This window comes from Gossypium hirsutum, chromosome D13 (genome assembly GCF_007990345.1).
Source record: "Gossypium hirsutum isolate 1008001.06 chromosome D13, Gossypium_hirsutum_v2.1, whole genome shotgun sequence".
Taxonomy (NCBI): domain Eukaryota; kingdom Viridiplantae; phylum Streptophyta; class Magnoliopsida; order Malvales; family Malvaceae; genus Gossypium; species Gossypium hirsutum.
In genome coordinates this window covers 9,738,308-9,760,887 of record NC_053449.1, presented here as the reverse complement: position 1 = coordinate 9,760,887, position 22,580 = coordinate 9,738,308, and the positions used below count along the sequence as shown (strand labels likewise).

At 34.5% G+C, this 22,580-nt stretch overlaps 3 protein-coding genes and 1 long non-coding RNA gene across 6 annotated transcripts; 2 read left to right on the top strand and 2 right to left on the bottom strand.

Annotated features, from left to right (window-relative positions):
* Positions 1-321: 321 nt before the first annotated feature.
* LOC107919395 (uncharacterized) lies at positions 322-3,128 on the bottom strand. Its single transcript, XR_005923669.1, has 4 exons — positions 2,647-3,128; positions 1,483-1,602; positions 1,239-1,304; positions 322-720 (listed from the first exon to the last, which is right to left on the bottom strand). It is a non-coding gene; the product is annotated as an uncharacterized lncRNA (long non-coding RNA).
* A 7,153-nt stretch (positions 3,129-10,281) lies between these two features.
* LOC107920230 (uncharacterized) lies at positions 10,282-13,536 on the top strand. Of its 2 annotated transcripts, XM_016849824.2 has the most exons (3): positions 10,282-10,971; positions 12,122-12,206; positions 13,214-13,536. In XM_016849824.2, the coding sequence occupies exons 1-3, from the start codon at positions 10,702-10,704 to the stop codon at positions 13,231-13,233; spliced, it is 375 nt and encodes a 124-aa protein (XP_016705313.1). In that variant the 5' UTR covers positions 10,282-10,701; the 3' UTR covers positions 13,234-13,536. The 2 variants fall into 2 exon arrangements, with proteins under 2 accessions (XP_016705313.1, XP_016705312.1); XM_016849823.2 differs by lacking the exon at positions 12,122-12,206 and having other exon boundaries at positions 10,291-10,971.
* A 557-nt stretch (positions 13,537-14,093) lies between these two features.
* On the bottom strand, positions 14,094-16,950 carry LOC107920229 (lipoyl synthase, mitochondrial). Its single transcript, XM_016849822.2, has 4 exons — positions 16,286-16,950; positions 15,983-16,194; positions 15,295-15,674; positions 14,094-14,449 (listed from the first exon to the last, which is right to left on the bottom strand). The coding sequence occupies exons 1-4, from the start codon at positions 16,717-16,719 to the stop codon at positions 14,342-14,344; spliced, it is 1,134 nt and encodes a 377-aa protein (XP_016705311.1). The 5' UTR covers positions 16,720-16,950; the 3' UTR covers positions 14,094-14,341.
* A 939-nt stretch (positions 16,951-17,889) lies between these two features.
* LOC107920007 (secretory carrier-associated membrane protein 1) lies at positions 17,890-22,551 on the top strand. Of its 2 annotated transcripts, XM_016849484.2 has the most exons (13): positions 17,890-18,109; positions 18,699-18,761; positions 19,682-19,783; positions 19,887-19,949; positions 20,384-20,417; positions 20,510-20,632; positions 20,907-20,969; positions 21,065-21,158; positions 21,351-21,396; positions 21,487-21,554; positions 21,911-21,959; positions 22,066-22,131; positions 22,232-22,551. In XM_016849484.2, exons 1-13 carry the CDS (start codon positions 18,056-18,058, stop codon positions 22,316-22,318), a joined length of 912 nt encoding a protein of 303 aa, XP_016704973.1. In that variant the 5' UTR covers positions 17,890-18,055; the 3' UTR covers positions 22,319-22,551. The 2 variants fall into 2 exon arrangements, with proteins under 2 accessions (XP_016704973.1, XP_040966159.1); XM_041110225.1 differs by lacking the exons at positions 21,911-21,959; positions 22,066-22,131; positions 22,232-22,551 and adding an exon at positions 21,747-21,873.
* Positions 22,552-22,580: the final 29 nt, after the last annotated feature.

Genomic DNA, 22,580 nt, shown 5'->3' with positions numbered 1-22,580 from the left:
CATTGTTAAATCCCTGTTTAGCCTACAATCAATCAAAACATTATTTCAACAGAAATTGGATAAAATATTTTTAAAAATGTAACATTCATATTTTCAAAATATTTTTATACTTTTCATTTCATTCTTACTATTTATATAATAAATCAAATTTAAATATATAATTTCTGCTTCATTTATATTGAAACCCAAGGCATACAATTCAAATCTAGATCCATGTTTCCAACATCACACTAGTGTATTTGTCCAATAGATTGGAATATTCATCAGAAGAGAAAATGCAAAATGATTCACATTTGAGCTAAAGATGAAGCAATGCAATGATGAATGAAAAATGATTCATTTCTTAATTTCAGAAGAAATCCAATAGAAACCACATGTTCAATTCTTCATCAACATATCTGATTCATTTCTTATTGTTCATGGTTCAAAAACCATCAAAAGCTTGAACGAGTCAAGTATAAGATACATGACTAAAGCCTAGATAGAATTACAAACAAAATGTAGCTGACATGCCAGCTATAACATCAAACATAAATCAACAACTACTCCTACTAACTTTAAGTATAAATTACATTGCAACTAAATCAAGTTACAAATGAACAAAATAAACAAAATGCTGCTGCTTATCTGGTTCAGCTTGGATGCTGGTTTGCACGCTGGTTTGCTGTTGGTTTCCTATTGCATTGCAGGCCAAAGTTCAACAACATCCTGTGCACCATCCTTTGCAACAAAAGAAAACCATTCAAAACAAAGACTTATTGATTGAATCCAGGAAAAATGGACAAGCTCCAGCCTTAGGATCATTTTTATAGATAAAAAGTTATTAAGCATCTAACCTAAAACCAATAGGCAATAGGTTGAGGGGCCCAACCTGAATATAAAACCGAAACAAACCCAATATTTAATAACTTTGGGATAGCACTACTTAAGGCCCCTTCAAGTGTAGATCAAAGGGCATAGACATGGACAACCTCAAGAGGGTTCCTTATACTGCATTTTTTGGTTAATGGGTACCACCAGAGATGCAATAGACAGCAGTAGGTATCTCAATTTTTAGATAGAACTTTATCTAAGCACAAACAAGTCTAAACCAATGTGCATATGTGCACACATGACACATGCCATACAAACACCATTGCATTAACCATATGACATAAAGTGGTATGTAGTTATATAAGATTCAATTATTTCTAACAATTTGAAGTGACTACCAGTACCTAAATATAGTAAATACTAACCAGTTGGGCCTTGATTTCTTCTTGTAAGCTCTCCATGTCAGATTTTAGCCGGTTAACAATGCTTCTCTGGGGAGAAAAGTAAATGTAAGATAATTAAGAGATTTTTAAGAAGGATTGAGAATACAAATTAGGATAATGAAATGACAGAAAGTGTTGCAATGGAGAAGCACGATGAACTGATAAAAAAAACATATCATGACCATGACAGCCGGTAATGCTGCTAATCTAATATTTGGAAACAAACCTGTTGGTTATAACTATCAGTCAAAGATGAATTTTCAGCAGCCAAAGATTCTGCTAATGTACGTGAGGCCTCAAGAGCTCGTTGCAGTGAAAACTTTTCCTGAGTTAAGTCTTCAATATGCTGCAGAATAAGGATGAATAGATTAGAAAAGCCAAGACAATGAATAGAGAAAACATTAATAAACAAAACCATTAACAAATTTGTAACAAGCTCCCTAACAATTTGAACATCACCAGACAAAGAACACAAGAGAATAAAATGCAAATCAGCATACAGACAGCATAGCATTTTAAAATACAGCATAAAACTGAATTCATCCTGTACACCATCCTTTGCAACAAAAGAAAACCATTCAAAACAAAGACTTTATTGATCAGACTATTGAAGAGTCATAAAAGAAGTCACAGGAGTCTAACAATAAAAATTCCCACTGCAAGCATCTTTAGAAGCAAAAGTTTGCAACATTGATCATAAGAACAACTCCGATTCTACAGAATAGCAAATAAACTCACCGATTCTACAGAATAGCAAGGAACCATAAGAACAATATATCACGTTTGTAGTGATTCTTTGATTCTGGATATTAACTGATCCAAAATCCGACAACTTAGGTTATACATACTAAAACGAGCTATTTTTTAATACTTTTCACGAGTCACGACTTTCACCATATGCCAAGAAAATAAGCAAATGGCATTGAACCAATCTGGTAGATACCACAAAAGTTCACTAGTTTTGCAAAAGTTTTAACAACCTTTCCCAAAGCCCAGTGAAAATAAAAGGAAAAATGTAAAACTTAAAATATTTTTGGGAGACGAGAATGCTAGATCAAAAATCCACAGGACGGATATACTCCAATGACCATCATTACAGAGCCATAAAGCTATGTAAAAACTCTCTGAGAAAGAAAAGTGAAAACAGATTCCATCAAGGTTTACACCTGAGCATAACAAATGTAAGTCCCTTAAATAAGAGAAAAAGAAAAAAGAGGGATCAAATAACAATGTCCTCAGTACACCCCCCATGTTATCACTGAAATAATATGGATTATGGACTCATAGTACATGCATATCTGATGCAGAACAGGGGAAACTCAAGATTAGAAAATAATCAACAAAAAAAAAACTGAAACACGATATTGAAGCATAATTACAAAGGCCTTACAGAATGTTAACCAAGCAATAAATAATGGAAATGAAGCAAGACAGTTTTATTATTGAACTTCCGATCAAGAACTTTTGCTCCTGTCAATCCAAGAACACAGAATTTTAAAAAAAAATGCAAAACCAAATAAGGAAAAAAATGAAAATTTCAATTAGAAAAAAAGAGAAACACAGAAAATCCAAGAACACTGATTTGCAACCCAAGGGGAAGGGGAAAGGGGAGAAGAATGGTAACCAAACATCAGAAAAGCCTGAAGAAGAAAGCAACGGAAGAATATATGGGTAAAAGAGGAAAAAAAAAGCAATTGAAGTTACCCAATTTTCACTGGAACAAAAGGCTCCAGTCTGAAATTAAGCCTCCGGTGAGGTGAAATGCATTCTCAACGCACTGAAGAATGCTTTCCAAACAGCCTTGCGTTTACTAACGTTTCAGTTGCAATTTTTTTTAGCCTAAAACAGCCAACGCACTGAGATGCAGTTGCATCCAAAGGGAGCCTTAGTATCATAACAATTTTATTTTAATTAATCGAGTCAAAATATTTATATTTAACCAACAAGTATTATTAGCAATGGTAAGGTATATTATATTCTTAATAAGAGGTCTAGATTTGAACTTCAAATACCACATTATTGAGAGAAGCAACCATAAACTTTAAACATGAAAATTTTATAAATTTTGCAAAAAAAGAAGTATTTTTTTTCTCTTTCCTTTATTTCTTATTTCTTCATCGAAATATAAGAAAAATTGAAAGATAGATTAAGGAGAAATCAATTTGGTTGACATAGAAACGTCAACTACTTACTATATAGTACTTCAAAATTTGTAATTGAAGAATGCACAAATCAATAAAAACCTAAACGAAAGTGATCCATAAATAAATTATTTTCTTTGTTTAGTATTTTGAGTGCTCAAAAATCAAGTTAGATGTGTAGAAGGGACCACCTCATGGTTCATGTAACGAGATCCTCTGTTGTTGGTTGCTTGCCACTAACAAATTTGGAGGCTCTAATTAGTAATTTTCCGTTACATTTTGTATATCAGTATAATAAGTTAGACTTTATCCAACACTTTTTATTACTCTATTATTAAAACGAAAAAATAAAAGCAAAATATCAATATCTATCTTCTTTAATAATTTTCTCATTTAGCTCGTATATATCTGTTATACTCCTTCGTCTCTTAGACACGTATTAAAAGTATAGACATTGTTGATCTATTGTTGACTTCACCTAAAAAAGTTTCTTGCTCAATCACTTACTCTAAACAATGACCCATTGCCCCCCTCACGTTCTCAACCACCTGTTATACCAAGAAGGCTCCCAACCCTCTGTTCTCCTCAAAATGGCTAAGCATTTAGCTTTTAGGTGTGAATATTCCTCAAGTATGAACAAAACCTTAAATTCATGTGGGATCCACATAAGTATTACAACCTTGTATTGATCGAATACATAACAGAATGGGCTTCACAATGCATGCCCTTCACATTTCAAATGATGATTACTTCATTCATGATGATTTGCCACGTTACATTAGTGGACATGAGGGTTTCTCCTATAAATACCCTTATCAACGATGAAAAAATGATCATTTTTCAACACTCTAAAGTTACTCTAAACAATTGCTTCCTCAAACAGTCAGCTTGCCCTCTAGTTCTTATCCTAACTCTTTGCCTCTTTAGGTGAACCAGCTTTCATAGCCCCACCACTACCCTCTCATTGTCTCCTCCTTGCCTTATTCTCTTGTTGTACACTATATCAACATCCAAATAAAATATATAGTATTATTTTTCATTTTAAGGTTTTTTTTTCTGGTATAAAAAGATGTTGAAACCTATAAAAATAGAAAAAATGTTGAATCTAAATTTCTTTTAGAGTTTGAAGTATGAAGTTATTCAAAGAATGAATCTAAAATTTATTTTAATAGAATACTTAAATATAAATATTTTATCACTCTATTAATGTTTCAACATATAAAAACAAGCTAAAATTGATTCCTAAAAACCAATATGCGAATCATTTTTGCTAAACCTAAATTTTTATTTTGTATGTTGAATATCAACACCAGCTTGTTGAAAAATGTGTTTTGTTAGTGTTTATCGTTATGGAAAGTTTAGTTTTTTGTCTTTAGTTTTTAAGCACCAAGTTTAGTTTAAGTATTTTGTTAGTAGTGGAATAAATCCCACATCATTCAAGAACAAAAGGTAAAGGGTTATGAGTTTATATAAAAACCCATGTCCTTTATAGCTAAAAAACATAAAGGTAGTGAGACTTTGGGTCTATATAAGATCTATGTTGTAAGTATTATTTGCACCAAATCAAATATTGGTTCTTCTATTTGGTTCTTTAAATTTCTCATTTATTTTCTTATTTAGGAGGTGTAGCTAAATTTTAGTCTAGTGGTGTCATGAGCTTGAGTGTTTTACAATTGGTATTAAAGTCAGGTTAAAGGAGTGTAACTTTTCTTAGTATGCTTTGTGGTTGTAGCATTGTTTGATCTTCCACATCAGAAAAGAAATTCTCATACTTGAAAATTATCCTTGGTTGCTTAGTTTTTGGAAAGAAGTGTGGTAGTGTGAAATTGCATGCCTAGGAAAGGTTCTGGTTAATTAAAGACTTGATACTTAAGAGTGTCCATTGTGACCCACATCTCTTTTTTGGGAACTACTTGGTACATTGATCATGAAATACTTTCACACTTTAGGTATTTAATTGTGAGAAAAATCTGTCGATACAATGACAGACCTACAAGTTGTCGGCAGAATGAAAAAGCTTAATAACAACTATAATACATGGTCAACTTGAATAATGTCTTATATGTAATGACAAGACCTTTGGGAGGTTGTCAACGGTAATAAAGTGACATAATTGAAAATTGAGGATGCAGGTGGCATGCTAAGAAAATGGAAAATAAAATTCGGTAAAGCAATGTTCGCATTGAAGACGACGGTTGAAGAGGATGTGCTCTAGATGCCAAAATTCTCAAAGAAGGATGAGATACATTGGCAAGTTTGTTCTCCAAGAGAAATAACACAAAGCTTCAACTCCTTAAGGGTGAGTTATTATCGATAGTGCAACATGACATGACAATCTCACAATGTTTCCACAAGGTGAAGTCGTTATACCAAGAGATTGGTGATTTGGATCCACAAGGTCCGATCAGTGACATCAGGGTAAAGAGGATAATCATTCGTGGTTTGATACCAAAGTTTAGAGGCTTTGTTATTGCAATACAATGATGGAAAATCCAACTATCACTTGTTGAGTTCGAGAATTTGTTTGTTGGTCAAAAAGTGTTAGTAAAGAATACAGGAGGAGCAAGTGTTCTATACCAACAAGAGCAGTTGGAATTCTAAGCAGCAAGGTGGATTGAAAAGGAACGAGGACAATGTGAAGAGTTTTCAGGATAAAGGAAGTTCTCGTGTAAGGGGAGTTGCGAAGCCATATGTCAGTGACAGAAAGTTTAGAAGGAGCTGCTACAATTACAGTAAAAAGAGTCATAAGGCACACACTTGTTGGTCGAAGAAAAAGCCTATGAAAGGTAATGTTGTTACCGTCAACATTGAAAAAAATAGGATGTTGAGGCATTGTTTGTTGCGAAAAAGAAGATGGTTTTTACAACTGTAATGTCCAATCAAATTGATCATGAGAACCATTGGATTGTTGGTTCGAGCTACTCAAATCACATTATAGGTGATAAGAAGAAATTACAAAATTTGTAGGAGTACAAAGAAAGCCGTGTGCAGTTGATGGGCAAACTTGTTTACAAAAGGCTTTTCTAACAACAAACTCAGAAGCTTTTGCCATCAGTTTGGCATGGTGAAAGTTAGTGTTGAGGGGGAGTCTTGAATATCAACACTAACTTACTGAAAAATATATTTTGTCAATGTTTATATTGTAAAAAGTTTAACTTTGGTGAGTAGTATTTAGGTACTAATTTTAGTATTAAGTTTTATATAAGCAGGGGAATGAATTCCACATTATTTAGGAATAAAAAGCAAAGGGTTATGAGTTTTTATAAAAGTCCATATTCCATATAGCTCAAAAACATAAAGGTAGTTAGACTTTGGGTTTATATAAAGACCTATGTTGTAAGTATTATTTGCACCAAACCAAATATTGAATCTTTTATTTGGTTTTTTAAATTTCCTCTTTTTTTTTCTTATTTTAGAAGGTGTAGCTAAATTTTAGTTTAATGTTGTCATGGGCCTAAGTGTTCTACAATTGGTATCAAAGTCAGGTTTGGAAGGAGTGAAACTTTTCTTAGTATGTTCTGTGGTTGTAGAACACTCAAGTTCATGACACCACTCAACTAAAATTTAGCTACACCTTCTAAAACTCCAAAATAAGAAAATAAAGGAAGACTTTAAAGAACCAAATAGAAGATTCAATATTTAGTTTGGTGCAAATAATACTTACAAGATAAGTCTTTATATAGACCCAAAGTCTCACTACTTTTATGTTTTTGAGCTATGTAGGATATGAGTTTTTATATAAACTCATAACCTTTCCTTTTTGTTTCTGAATAATGTGGAATTTATTCCATTACTAACAAAATACTTAAACTAAACTTAGTGCCTAAAAACTAAAGACAAGTTGAACTTTGCATAACGATAAACACTAACAAAACACATTTTCCATCAAGCTAGTGTTGATATTGACCTGCCACAAATTGTAGTGGCAATTTAAGTACTTTTTGACACTTAACGAGCTTGTTTTTAAGTCGTTTAGTGTTTAATTATTACATTTTAAGTTTTATTAGTTTAGATTTAAATTATTACAAAATAAACATTTTTACGCAATATTTCAAGTTACTTGACCTATTGGGTCAATATCAACTTTAAGGTAGTTTTAATGATTTAATTGAGTATGCATGACACCTATTTTCAGGCCCAAAAGCATTAGGAATGACAACCGAGTCACAACACAAGCTTCCAGTGTCGCAACACAGCTATACGAGCATAAGAATTTATATTCGAAGTTGTGTATCGCAACACGCACTAGGTTGTGCCGTGACATAGGTTTGACAGAGGCAGAAATTAAGCAAGGGTGATTTCATTCGTACAATCAATATTCAGTGCAATTAAGGCTTGTAATTGACCTAATTTGGGCTGCTAAATTTGCCTATAAATAGGAGGCTTATGCTCAACTAGAGAGAGCTTTTGCCAAGCCGTTTTAGGGTTTTAGTTTAGTAGTTTAGGATTTAGCTTAGTTTTATTTTATTTTAAAAATAGTTTTATTTCTTGTTATTCAACTTGGATTTGATTTTAAGTCCAAGTCTTCGTTATTAAGTATTTTCATAATTTTATTTTACGTTTCTCTTGCAAACGACGATATCTCGACAACTATTAAAGGATTTTGCGGATTCGAACACATCCAATTTATCAAGCGGATCAATTTCTATCCTTTTTTGTTTTAATTTAATTTGTGTGTATTGCATGATTAATTTAATTCTAATGAAGATAGTAATTGAATCAATGAGTGGCTAAGTCCTTTAAGGATATTAAAGAGTGGATGTAGGAGTGATTAATGGAAGAATAAGGGTTTCTCATACGATTTAGTTGGTATAAATTTATGTGTGCTTAAACTTTAGGATTGAAACGAGGTTGAGAGATAAGTTTACTGAGTAAATAGTGATTTATCCTGGTCAGAAAAGTGAGACTGAGAGATAAGTGAGTACTAGTCGATTAATTAATTAGTAAAGGCCAAGAGGTAATACGGGTTAGTTAATAACTGATTCACTAATAAAACCCGAATTGTGAAGTTAATTACAACCACTGAAGCAAGTTAATCTTCTGCTTATTATTAGAGAGTTTTTCGTTTATCAACTTCATTTTAATAATTTTGTTTTTATTTCATGACCTTAATTTTTACTATTACTTATCGTAATATAATTTTTAGTGGTTACTGTTTAGACCTGTTACCGTAGAAGATAATTTTAGATTTAGTTCAACCTCCATTAGGTATGATCTTCGAAATACTTACCGATGTTTCGTTGCAACACTTCTATATTACAATTTGACATGTTTGCTTTCAGATACTGCACTTTAATTATATATTTTATTTGCACGATCTTTATTTTAAATGTTTGCACGTTTGGAGGCGGTTAGATATTCAACACTCCCCCTCTAAACTAGCTTACTTCCTTTCCAACATACCTAGTTGGTGACAAAAACTTCAATCTTATTGCCACTCAAGCCTTTCGTGAATAAGTATGCAACTTGCTATTCCATCTTAACATGTTGCAACTTAATCTCTTCTTGCAGCACTTTCTCATTGATGAAGTGATAATGAACCTCCACATGTTTAGTTCTTATATGGAAAACTAGGTTCTCCACCAAACGCATTGATGACACGTTATCAAAGAACAGAGGAGTAGCACACTCTATTGGTTAATGCAAATCCCGTAACACTTGCATGAGCCAAGTACTTTCTCGAGCTACCATCGTTACAGCTCGATATTTAACTTTTGTTGTTGACAAAGAAACAGTTGACTGACTTTTATTGCATCAAGAAACTGCTTCTGACCCAAACAAAAACACATACCCAGTCGTTGAGTGTTGGGTATCATGATCACCCATATAATCAACATCATAATAACCAACCAGCTTACAGTCTCCTCTTGTATGAGAACTCCCTTTATCTCGTAAACTCTCTACCTTGTCCTTGTTTCTTTTCGATCTACATTGCTGTTTGAAATTCCAACTTCTCTTGTTGGCATAAACTGTTTGCTCCTCCCATATTCTTTGCTAACGCTTCATGACCAGCAAGCAAATTCTCAAACTCAACAAGTGATGGTTGGGTTTGTTATCCTTGTACTATAGCAACAAAGCCTCTGAACTCTAGTCTCAGACCATGTATGATTATCCTCTTCACCCTAGTGTCCCCAATCAGAGCTTGTGGATCCAAATCACCAATCTCTCAGCATAACGAATTCACCTTGTGGAAATACTACGAGATTGTCATGTCACGTTGTGCCATCGACAATAATTTGCCCTCGAAGAGTTGAAGCTTTGTGTCATTTCTCTTGGAGAACAAACTTGCCAATGTATCTCATGTTTCTTTGAGAGTTTTGACATTCTGGATGTGCTCCAGCATGTCCTCTTCAACCATCGTCTTCAATGCAAACCATTGCTTTACCGAATTTTATTCCATTTTTCTTAGTGTGCCACTTGCATCCTCAACTTTCAATTGTGTCACTTCATTTAGGTTGACCAAAGCTAAACTTTACACAACAATAAACACTAACAAAATACATTGGAGTTGATATTCAACATTGTATTCCTAAGTTCAAACGCAACAATGCTGCCCAAAAAAGTTAATCCAGAACTAATTTTGTAATTAATGAACCGTAGATGCGTATCTATCTTGCTAAGAACTACCCGGTCTGAAAATTTTTAATACGAAAATTTCCAATAATTAAGACAAAAATATGTACTAAAACCTTAGATTTAAGTAAAGATTCTAAATTTATGTCAGTCAAAAAAAAAAAAAATCTGAACTCCGGTAATGATAGTGGTTCTTGTATAGTGACAACTTTTCGTAGCATCATATTTGGAGTAAATGCTGCATTAATAGTAATAATGATTTTATTTAAAAAAATTTTGAACAACAGTAACTATATCTATATTTTATATATATATAGGAGAATGCAAAGATTGAATTGTAAGAGCCAAGAGGTGAGTAAGAAGAAGCAATAAAAGGTCTATTTTTCAGACAACCCAAAAAAGCTCTCTCATTTTCAACCGGCGGTAATACCCTGTTCATCCATCCTCTCTTCTTAAAAGGCTTGAAGGGCAAAGAACATTCAAAGTGTTGGTGCATATTATATATATATATAAGTAAAGGCGAAACCTTGAGAGAAAGAAGTTTCCAGTGCCTCAAACTTGAAGTGGTGTTTTTTTTTTTTTGTTAAGGCATGTTATTATTAATGGAGGATAGGATACTATCATTCTACATGCATACATGGGAATAGGATGGCTCTCTGATCATGTTTACAAGTGTTTTTGCTTGATTCTGCTCCTTATACAACAAGGTTGGTTGGTGTGTTTTTGGGTTAATGGGTGGTGAATATTTCTGGGAAACGGTGCCACCTACGGCCACAGTGGATCCATTGAGTTTAGAGAGGGAAGAGCATTGGAGACGTTTCGACAACTCGGTGAATGCGGTGTCGTTTGGGTTTGTAGCTACTGCAATTCTCATATCAATGTTCCTTGTTATGGCTATCTTCGAGAGGTTCCTCAGGCCAACTTCCGATACCTCAACAACCCCTAATGACCTTGAGTCTCACAATATTTTCAATGCCAAGCTTAATTGCCCTTCTCCCAAAGTAAGCTCTCTCTCTCTCTCTCTAAACTTTCCCCCTTTTTTTTTTCGGTTGAATTCAAGTATTCGAAATTTGCCATAAGATTTTCTTGGTATGTGGAAACAAAATGGAATGAGTGATCCAGAATAATAGAAAAGGATTATACATGAAAACTTTAATATTAGAAATGGTTACCTTTCACTCTCTTTCTATCTCTATATGTGTTTCTTGCAATTTGATGTTTTATTTTTGCTGTTTAGCAGAGTTAATGAGTGGGCTTGGCAGCATGATTGTGACTCTTCTTTTGTTCTGTCTGTAATTATAGCTAATTTGGTGCATCACTTTGATCATTATGCACACTGCATTGTTGCATCAAAACTAATCCATTTCGTTACTACACTTTTATCATAAAGTTTGTGCTCTTCTTCTTTTATCTTCCTCCCTCATCTTTTCGAATACCCGAAGAAATTCGAAAAATAAAAAAAAAACTATCATGGAGTAGTACAATTGTATTTTGTCTTTTTTACTAAAAAATTAAATAAATTAGTTTCTATACATTAGATTAAAGAATAAATTGATTTTTTTGTTAAAATTTTTTTTGTTAAAAACTGGCATGACTAGCAAAATAATTAAGCAGTGACATGTGACTTGTCATGTGTACTCCATATTGATGTACAAAGATAAGATTTTAACAGTAGAAATAGAAGAATTTCTAATAAAAGAATCGATTTGCTTTGTGATCTAATGTATAAGGACTAATTTTTTTTAATAGAGAAAACAAAATATAATTTAATTTATAGTACAGGTGCCTCATGATATTTTTCTAAAAAAGAAGAAGAAAGAGTTATCAAGGCTTGAACTTAGTCTTTGATACTATCATACAGTAACCTTCAACTGCGTGTATATTGGGTTATTTAAGTATTTCAATTTGTGGACAACTTTGTTTTTGGTCTTTGTTGAGGACAAAATCTCTTTTCCTTAGACAAAAAGGTTAGTGGCAAGGACCCATCTTCTACATGTATGCTGACCATCTTGCCAGTTGTCATGCCTCCTTTTTCTCTCACTCGTGAAACCATGGCCTTGTTGTTTGTCCCCATGGTATTATGCTGTATGGCTCTAATAGCATTTAGGGTTTAGCTTAATTAGTTGATTGAGGATTGTGGGTTAATTTTAGGATAAGGCATGCCGATTAAATACTAATCCCATCATCTCCATGGAAGATGGCAGTGGATGGCTCGGAATTCTCAGTTCACACAGCGGTATGCATTATGTATTATTATAGTAATAATATCTTATAACATAGATACACAACACAGGATAAGCATTATATATCTGTATGCGGTCTATGTGGGTTCATAGGGGTAATGAGAGAATTATGCATCACCAGCATGTGATTTTTGTCTCAAATGTCACACTTAATGACCGGCAGACTTGAAGTGTTGCCTAACTTTTGTTTATTTTTTAATATCTAAATCTTTCCCATCATTTTGACTTCTTGAGCTTCCATCCAATCAAAAGTCGGCAACCCCGGGGGGTGGGTCAAAATGAAGGAACATCGCCTTAAGATCTTAACAGGAGATAGCAACAAAATCTTTAATGCCATATCTTCATATATTAATGTCCTTTTGCATTAAGTGCATTGATAAAAGGGTGGAGCGTTCCATGCTGAATTGTTGGTTGGATGCAAGTTTTGGCTAAAGCATTGGCCAACACCATCACCTGATGTGTTACTTAGCTGAAGAATAGAATAATACTAACATATGGTGCTGTGGATTCCCCACTTTGTATGATCAAAGCATGGCACGCTTTCATCTGTCCCTTAGTTTAATAATATATCATCTTAGCTTTGCTTGCTAGCTACTTGCCTAGTTGAGTTGTGCCTATTTTTCAATTTCATCCGGTTGTTGGAAACCCCCACTCCTTTATTTGTGGGGAAAAGGTAGAAAATTTTGCAGACAATGGTTTTGTTTTATTAGTGGGGAATGGTGTTGGCTACATATAATTATTCTTATCTTACCTCAATTATTTTTATATGCTAGTTATGCTTGTATCCCAAGAATGCAATAACTCATCCTTTTGTCTCTTCTAAGGTTTTCAACTCCCTTGGTTAATGGACGAACAATATAATAATAAATGTTAAACCACAATTAAGACTTTGTCTGGTTTCATGAATTAATGTACCTTCACTGATTTGGATCCTCTTCCTTCTTTACAAATACTTGGCTGTATTGTTGCTTAAACATTGAAAATCTGTTTAATTATGCAGATGACAGTTTATGCGAATGAAGTATCAGTTTTAATGCCTGGTGAGGAAACTCCTACTTTCATTGCACATCCTACTCCAGCTCTGCTGCCATGTCCACCAGACCGTGTCTTGAGACCTCTGCATCAACAGAGCCAAAGCATTGGTGTGCCTTCAAGCTTAAGCTGATGCTGCAACTGAGACAAGAAGCATGCATGGAATGGAAAAAAAGCACCAGGATATTTTTATATTTGTACATTTGCATTGTAAGAAAACTGACATTTTCATTTGCTGCCTTTTTTTTTGTGACAAACGAGAGGGAATTCACAAAAGGAAAATTTGCAATATCTTAAGAGTTAAGACAATTGTGTGAATCAATCTTTTGAATTAACTTCAAACTTAACGTTATTATGGCGACAACAAGTTTAAACTAATCCCAAACAACACAACACTAACTAAAGGGTCTAAATCCATTCATGCATATGACCATTCTTTCTTTGTTCTTCGTATATGAGCTGTTAATTGAGCAACCTTAACCCATAGACTGCAAACTAAGGGCCTAAAATATGCTGAGGTCCAAAAGGATTTGGGAGCCCCATTGCTATCCCATTTTGATCCTAAACAATTCTCTTTTCATAATTCAATCGTATACTAAATGGACAAGTCAAAATATAGGCTCATGCTTATATACTGAAGTCTTTTAGTAAGCCTAACAGAGTCTAAGCATTTAGTAGCTTATTGGCACAAGCATGAAAAATAAAATATTTCCTATCTAATACAATGTCTAAGGAGTTTGAGCATGATCACAAATTCTAACACCCTCGTACATAGGCTAGCAGCCCTATGGAATGAGAATGAAAACACCTGTATTGTACTTAGAGGGCAAAAATGCATGATTATACAATTAAAACCTAAACCTTGATCATAATATTTCATAAAGCACCAAAAGTGTAGCTTACGTATAATTACAACATCAACAAATACGACACAAATCTCAATTAGAAATTGGTGCCAATATACTGCAACAATTGGAGTACCGAATCATTGGCTGTCAGCCTCCAAACCAATTTATTAGCCAAGCTGTGTAGTATCAGAAGCAAGTTAATGATATCTAAAGAAAAAGAATAACATAGGGAATGAAGAGAAAAGGAACTATGAAGAAGCAGCAGAACGATCAGATTCTATCATAGATTTGATGTAGAATTCTCCTGCCTTGTAGGATGATCTGACCATGGGACCAGATGCCACATATCGAAATCCCTGCATATTCACACTTTTTTACTAAGTACTATTACAACTTCAATAGCTGATTCAATATTCTGACAAAAAAGAAACACTATTGCAATAACAAACTAGTATATTTATTTAAGAAAAGAAACTTAAAGAGTTCTTAAAGAATGATGTGTAAACTAATTAAGACTATGCATAAAAGCAAAGCAAAACAATTAGCAATATATCCCTATCAGTATTAGGAATTTATACACCAGTTAAGATTTCATCTCTTTATTTTTATTATTACATTATCTTCTATAAAATAAATATTATCGTTGTTCGTAGGCTTGTTCGAATCTCATTTTAAACAACTTATAAACATATCATGTATGCAAATTTATGAATGAAAATAAACAAAACTTTATCCTAAAAATCACTTTTAAGAATATGTTGAGAAAGCTCTACATCAACCTGGAATGGATACGAGTGCCAGTAGTACAAATTATTAGAACTCATTAACTGTCAGCTCCAATCATGAATGGCAGATGTTTTAAAAGGGGACAGCAAAAAGATGAGATGAATATAGTTGGCAAGCTAGCATTGGCAATTATATTGTCATACATTCTAACATTTTCATTCCTCAATTTTAGATCCCTTCTGCAAAAGCACTTAAAAACCATTGGTAAAAGCAACTTAACAAGATCCATTAAAGGAAGATACCCTTTTTCTTTCAACAAGCAATTGTAGTCAACCAAGCCAAAGACAGACTAAGAAAATAATCAAAAGAAACCAGATAAGGTAAATTGGTTAGGCATTCAATCAATATGAGCAGAGACATAGCGGCAATTTATGAAGAAAACTATAAATTTTAGAATCAAACATCACAGGCATACCATTTCCATGCCAAGGGCTCGATATTTTTCAAAAGCTTCAGGTGTAATATATTCTGATACGGGCATGTGACGCTTTGATGGTCTCATGTACTGACCGAATGTCATTACATCAATACCTGCTGCTCTGACCTTCTCCATTGTTTTCACAACTTGATCAGGCGTTTCTCCACATCCTAACATAATTGAAGTCTTGGTAAGTGTTCCAGCAGGAGCATACTCTTTGGCCATCATTAGAACATCCAAAGATTGCTTAAAATTAGCACGGTGATCACGTACAACCCTTTGAAGTTCTTCAACAGTCTCAATATTATGAGCAAAGACATCCAATCCAGATTTTGCAACTTTCTCTACACAGCCAGCATCTCCCCGGAAATCAGGAACTAAGAGATTGAAAACAGTGCAAGCCAAAATCAGCTAAGATGTACGAACTCAGACTGGATAAGAAATCCTGAAGAGGTAAATAAGCAAGAACAGCCCCTCATTGCAATTTTTTTTTTATGTCAAACTACAGAATTTTGTGAAAATAAATCCCTACCAACCATAAATGCCGAAACCTGATTAAGGATTTTACTTCTACAAGGGCATTTACTTATTATCTATATATAGAAAGGAGCTAAGCTTCAACCTTCAGTGTTAGAGGACATGCCAATAAGTAAAAATTAAGTAAAGTTTAAGATGTAATTGATACCCAAGGCTTCTATAAGCATATTTGGCTTCAAAGTTTTCAACTTCTCAACGGTTTCCGCAAAATGCCCACTTCCTTGATCAGCCAAATCATCCCGGTCCACGCTCGTAATCACCACGTAATCCAAACCCCACGATGCAATTGCCTCCGCAACATTCCTCGGTTCATCGGGATCTGGTGGAGGCGGCGTTCGCGACGTCTTCACGTTGCAAAACCTGGAAAGATCACAAACAATAAAATTTGATAAGTAAATATATAAATTTTTAGGCATCACATTTACTTTTTACTTAAAAAAAAAAGGAATACCTGCAACCGCGAGTACAAGTATCACCCAGGATCATTATGGTGGCAGTTGCGGTCCCAGTCTCGCCACCGGACCAGCACTCGCCAAGATTGGGGCATCGAGCTTCTTCGCAGACAGTGTGGAGTTTTAATTCCCTTAATTTGGCTTTAATCTGAACGTATTTTTCGCCGCCGGGAATGGATTCTCTCATCCATTTGGGCTTAGGGAGCGGTTTTTTCTTGGTGCCGACTTCGACCGAATAGAGGTTATTGGTTTGGAGACCCACAAAATCGGAGAGGGTGGGAGATTCGGCGGCAAGGCGGGCCCGGAGGCCAGCAAGGGTGGGAGGAAAATCGGGTTTGGTGGGGGTAGGTGAATCGATGGTGGATGAGAAGGGCCTTGCCTTTGCGGCGGATGATATGGCACGAACAACAGAGGTAAAGCGAGATTGCATCATTTCTCCTCTCTATTTCTAGCTTCTCTTTTCAGGTGGTCAAGTGAACAGAGACGAGGATGGTGTTGCGATGGCTTTGGTGAGGATGGGAGGGGAATGGGTGGCTGGTTCCAACTTCACCTGCGCTGCTGATTTGTCAGTTTTCAGTTATTAGATTTGGGCTTCCTTTTGGACTTAAATATTTGTTGTTGGGCTTTTACTAACTGCTCTTTTCCTTTCAGGCTGGGGATATCGTGGGTGGTGGATCTCTCCCTTATTCATTCATTTTCTATAAGCTTCTCATAAAACGATGGATGGATGGTCCAATCATACATCATCAATTTTTTATTCCTACTTTCACTTCACTTCAATACATTATTTTAAAAAACAAAAACAAAAAAATATAGTTTCAATCAGTTTTTCAATTGATTCTCGGATCAACGATTTTAAGGAACAATCAATATTATATTGAATCTTAATTTCTTTCTATGTATTAAATTTAAGTATGGCTATCCAATTTTTCCAAGAGAGAGAGAGAGAGAGAATCATCATGTCTTTTCTCCTTCAACAGCATGCCTCTCATCACAAGTAATTTAATTCTCAAGGGTATTCGCTGTTGAGTCATAGTTGACTAATGAGATCTAAAATAAAGAAACCAACAAATGTATATATTTTAAGATTAATTATCCCCAATTCCAAACACGAAATGATTAATTATCCCTAAATTTTAAATTACTCTTCAAACTTTAAAACATTATAATTAAATCTTTAAAATATCACTATCTTTCTATTAGTTTAGTCCTCATCTTGGATGTTAAATATTAACTCAGATATAATGTAAAGCATGTTTAAAACCCGTAATCAAATTTTTAAGCATTAATATGAAAAACTTCGGATTTACATGCATAAAATTTAATAACATTGTCTCTCTTTTCTCTAAATTGTGAATCAATAATGCTTCAAGTCTAATACTCAACTCAAGGGACTTGATTGATCAATTTTTGAAATTTCGTGACAAATTTCAACACAGAAACATGATAGTTTGAAAACGTATGTGCAATTAATCCCTTTTTTTAATTAATTAAAAGGAACAATGCTGCTAACCGCTAAAGAAAGACGCGGAATTGGCCCCAAAATTGGACATAATTCAAGCCCATTACGATTCGTATTTAAAACCCCACCCGCGGCTTACTTGATCCTTTTACTTTGGTCACACTTCTTTCTCCCCTTTATCTTCTCCAAATCCGTCTTTTAGTTTCCTTTAACTATCATTGTCACCAAGCCTTTTTTATTCTCAGTGTCTCAAATTCAGATCTATATCGCATTGCCTTAGTGTTGGCAGTTTCATTTTTGAGATTCGATGAGTCGCTTCGATGCTAACCCTTTCGCAGAGGAAGAGGTCAATCCTTTTTCGGTAAGTTTCGTATGCACGTTTTCACGTATTCATATTCCATTTTTTCTTTCATAAATTCCAGTGCCACCGATTGTAGATTTGCACATTTTTCTGCTTTCTTCTGACGAGAGTTGACCCGTAGGTTTTGATGACTTGGATGACTGATTAGCTAAATTGCTAGATCTGTTCCATTTGCGCTGCTGATTGGAAATTTTTATGTTAAAATTAGTTCATTTTATGTAGGATTTCTTGTTTTCCATAATGTAGTTCTAGTAACTGTGTTCATGTACTTTTTTCTTCGTTGCGGGAAATGTAAAGCTACGAAGTGAAAGAAACTGCCTTAGACTCTAATAATGCCAGTATTCTAACAATAAGCTTTGTTTCTGATACGTAAAACTGATGCTTGTGATGGTGTGAATTCATGGTGTACGGATTTTCTTTGTTGAATATGGTTTACTTGTTTTTTTGATTTGAACACACTGAACCTCGTCATGGTATCCCTTCAAAATTAGTAGTGATTTAACTTTTGCATGATGATTTTTTTTGTTAAAGCTCTTAATTATTGTTTTTGCTTGGAATGATCCGTATGTTTCCATTTTATTTATCGCAGGATCCAGCAGTTAGGAAAGGATCGGGGCAATCAAATTATGGTGGAGGTGCCTTTTATACTACTGTAAGTACTATTTTTCCTACAATTGTCTGGTTACCTCTACCTGCATAATGTTTGAATAGTACAATTTCAATTGTGGGAATAGCAAAATCTGGTGACAGGTGTAGAATGGTTGACATACTAACCTGTATGTGTCTAGTAATGCATAGGTTGGTTGCAATGACTAGTGAAAGTTGATCATCGATTTTCACATGATAACCATGCTTTGGCTTTATTCTAACTAATTAATGGTAGTGCACTAAGTTGTAGCTTTGTGGTGGTTGCAATGATGAAATTGGTTATCATCAGCGAAGATGCTATCAATGTTTGATATGATTGGAAATGCTTCATTTTTAATGGTCTTGAGGTGGTTGCTACTGTTAGCATTGATAGCCGTGCCAGAATTTTTTCTTGGATGAATTTATAACCCTTCCCAGCCACTGCATATGTTGCTGGGTTTCAATAAATTCTATTATTTCCCTGTTCTTAAACAGCTTGTTTTCTTTAGAATGAAGATCAGATAGATCCAAAATAGGTGCTCCATGAAAGGCCACATTACACAGTCCAAGAATGAAAGCAAAGCTCAAGGAGAGCTGTTATGGAGGGATGAGCATGCTTTCTCCATGTGACAGGAGATCTGGCATGAAAGTCATGTATATCATGATATTTAGGAACATGGCCTGTTGAAACCTGATTGCAGATGCAGTTTTGTGCTACATCGTTTATCCAAAATTTGCATGGGACCTGATTTCCCATTAGCTTATACCTTGCGTGCTTTGTGAAACTTTTTTGCAAGACTGCTTGTTGACTGTGTAATACTTTCTCATGTGACTGGTTTACTTTCGTGTCCTATATATGCTGCTATATGTGTTGTGCTTCTGTATGCATAAATTAATGATCCTGTGCAAATGCTTAAAGTCTTGCTTGTAAAATACACAATATAGAACCCCGGTAGTGTTCCTCCTGCAACATCAAGGCTTTCACCCCTTCCTCCTGAACCATATGACCGTGGTGCAACTGTAGATATTCCTCTTGATTCTGCCAAGGTATCCTAAAAGTTTTCATATATTGGATGGCCGTTTGTCATGTTTCTGGATATTATGTTTAAGCAAAAGACTTCTTTTGATGTTTTTGTCTTATCAAATCTAGGATCTAAAAGCAAGAGAAAAGGAACTTAAAGCAAAAGAGGCTGAACTGAATAAGCGTGAACAGGTAATTTGTTGTTGGCTGTTTACACTCTTGTGAGGCTGGCCCTTGAATAATAAGTCTGGTGCTTCCGATTTATTTTTGCGGTATTCAATATCAATTGTGATAAGTTGTTCCTTTCGCATTGCAGTTACAAATTATACAGATTTCTGAAGTAATTTAAATATTGCTATCTTGGCACAAAAAATTCAAAGCCATAGTTTTTGAATATGAATTTCTTATTCATATTTCAGTTTAGTTTTTCTGTCTGAATGCTTGTAAAATATCTTTATGTTCTGTAGTCTTTTTATTATGAAAATACTAAATTATGCAATGACTTGATTCTTATATGTTCGGATGCAATATGTAACTGTGTTGTATGTAAGGTGGTTTTGCTATTTATTTTGCTCTTAGAATAATTTGTCCTCATAGTAACTGAATGTTAACTTTATATTTTGCAGGAATTGAGAAGGAAAGAGGATGCAATAGCACGAGGTAGGTTCTTTTTTATTTTTTATCTTGATGAGTCACGAGTTTGTGCATTACCAGTTTGATTTTGACATGTGTTCTTGCCTTGTTCTTGGCAGCTGGAATTGTAATAGAGGACAAAAATTGGCCACCGTATTTTCCTATTATCCATCATGATATTGCAAATGAAATACCAGTCCACCTACAAAAGATTCAGTATGTTGCTTTCACAACATTGTTAGGTGAGTTCAAGTTCAGGTTTTTCTGGTTCTTTTGGAAAAACTTTCACCAGTATAAAATGGAGTGCTTGGATGTTGGTTTTGGTTTGGCCCTGTTCTTTTTCCATTTTTTTCTTGCTCTTCTTACATTTAAGTCTTCGGTGAGTCTTTCAGTTAAAAATGTGATTTGTATTGGCTGTAATGATCATTTCTGTTCACATCTTGAAAAACGTCTAAATTGTCAATTTGTTATTATGGCCAATGCTGACTTAAGTCTGTAATTTTATTTGGATGGAAGGTTTGGTTCTTTGTCTCACTTGGAATGTGGTAGCTGTTACTACAGCCTGGATCAAAGGAGAAGGTGGGTTTTGAAAGTTAGTATTGTGCTTAATCCGTCAAGTGTTTAATTTCTATTTTGACATCTTTATCATAGTATAAGTTTGTATTTTATTCCAGGTCCAACAATTTGGTTTCTTGCCATTATATATTTCATATCTGGGGTCCCTGGTGGCTACGTAATGTGGTATCGCCCTCTCTATCGTGCTATGAGGTACTACTCTTGGGTTTTTCCTTATTTGGTTTACAAGTAACTAAAAACTGTATCTGTCCAATTATTGCATATAAAGATGGTAATACTTTGTGCAATTATTTCTACTATCTTGATTCCAATGATTATAAATGTAAGCCTTTCGTGTAATCCTTAATCTTATCCTGTGTTGCTATGTTCCTGTTCATTTTACAGGACTGATAGTGCGTTGAAATTTGGATGGTTTTTTTTGTTTTACTTGGTATGCTTCTTGCTTTCTCACTGTAATTGTTCCATATTCATTGAAGACATATTGAAAGCTTCTCATTTCTGATTTCTCTCTTCCTCGCAGTTGCATATTGGCTTTTGCATCTTTGCTTCAGTTGCTCCCCCAATTATTTTCAAGGGGAAATCCCTTGCGTAAGTGTGTTAGAACTTTTTCCTCCCTAAAGGATTTTGATTGTTACATTTTTTTTTTTTGGTTTAATTCTTTTATAGAGAAGGTAACAATTTTTAGAGAGTGGATATCTAGCCTTTTTAAAACCTAAGATTTCCTTGGTGGGTTTTTGAATATTTCTACCTGAATATTCATACATGGTTTGTGTTCTACAGTTTTATACAATCTGAAGGGGAAGCAAATCTATCCCTGAATTCTCAACCACATTGGAAAATATGTTTTTATCCTTTTCATATATGAACAGTTTTTTTTTTTGGTACTTTAATCTTGTATACTTGTACCTCTATGGTAATCTATAGCTGATGTGTTAACGGTGCAGAGGTATTTTGCCTGCGATTGATCTCATTGGCCACAATGCTTTGGTGGGGGTAAGTTTTAGGCCATTAGGATGCTTTGCCTGCAATTGTTGTTTCTGGTTTTACTTCAGTAATCTCTGAGAAGACTCGACATGGTATGCTTCATTTTGACTTGCAGATATTCTACTTCATTGGTTTTGGATTTTTCTGCATTGAATCATTGCTCAGTGTCTGGGTTATTCAGGTCATAAATTCCTCGTCTTTGATTACTTTTTCAGCAAAACTTTCCCCATTTTCGTTTCTTCTAAAGCCTTCAGTTTTCTTTTTCTCTTTCAAATTTGCAGCAAGTTTACATGTATTTCAGAGGTAGCGGTAAAGCTGACGAGATGAAGCGTGAGGCGGCAAGAAGAACCGTGGCGGCAGCACTCTGATAATGATAAGGAGGCCGTAGCAGAAGATGGTATTTGCTTGTGTTGGACTTAGATCTTGTGAGATAAGATACCATGTACTCAAATTGCATCTTCTTCCCATACCCTTCCTGGCTGGCTTACTTGCCTATTCATTTTATTGATATGTTGTTTAAATATATACACATACTGCTGAACGAAGAAGGTTGAGAAATCAGATAAAAGTTGGATACAATGACAATCAAAATTTGTGGTTAGTAAGGTTTAGCAGTCTTAACTTTTAATA

Coding starts and splice junctions, on each gene's coding strand:
- LOC107920230 (XM_016849823.2), top strand. CDS start 10,702: ATGGGTGGTGAATATTTCTGGGAAACGGTGCCACCTACGGCCACAGTG. Junction 10,972..13,213: donor TTAATTGCCCTTCTCCCAAA/GTAAGCTCTCTC, acceptor TTAATTATGCAG/ATGACAGTTTATGCGAATGA.
- LOC107920229 (XM_016849822.2), bottom strand. CDS start 16,719: ATGATGCAATCTCGCTTTACCTCTGTTGTTCGTGCCATATCATCCGCC. Junction 16,195..16,285: donor ACTTGTACTCGCGGTTGCAG/GTATTCCTTTTT, acceptor TGATCTTTCCAG/GTTTTGCAACGTGAAGACGT. Junction 14,450..15,294: donor GAGCCCTTGGCATGGAAATG/GTATGCCTGTGA, acceptor GTGAATATGCAG/GGATTTCGATATGTGGCATC.
- LOC107920007 (XM_016849484.2), top strand. CDS start 18,056: ATGAGTCGCTTCGATGCTAACCCTTTCGCAGAGGAAGAGGTCAATCCT. Junction 20,970..21,064: donor AGCCTGGATCAAAGGAGAAG/GTGGGTTTTGAA, acceptor ATTTTATTCCAG/GTCCAACAATTTGGTTTCTT. Junction 21,159..21,350: donor CCTCTCTATCGTGCTATGAG/GTACTACTCTTG, acceptor TTCATTTTACAG/GACTGATAGTGCGTTGAAAT.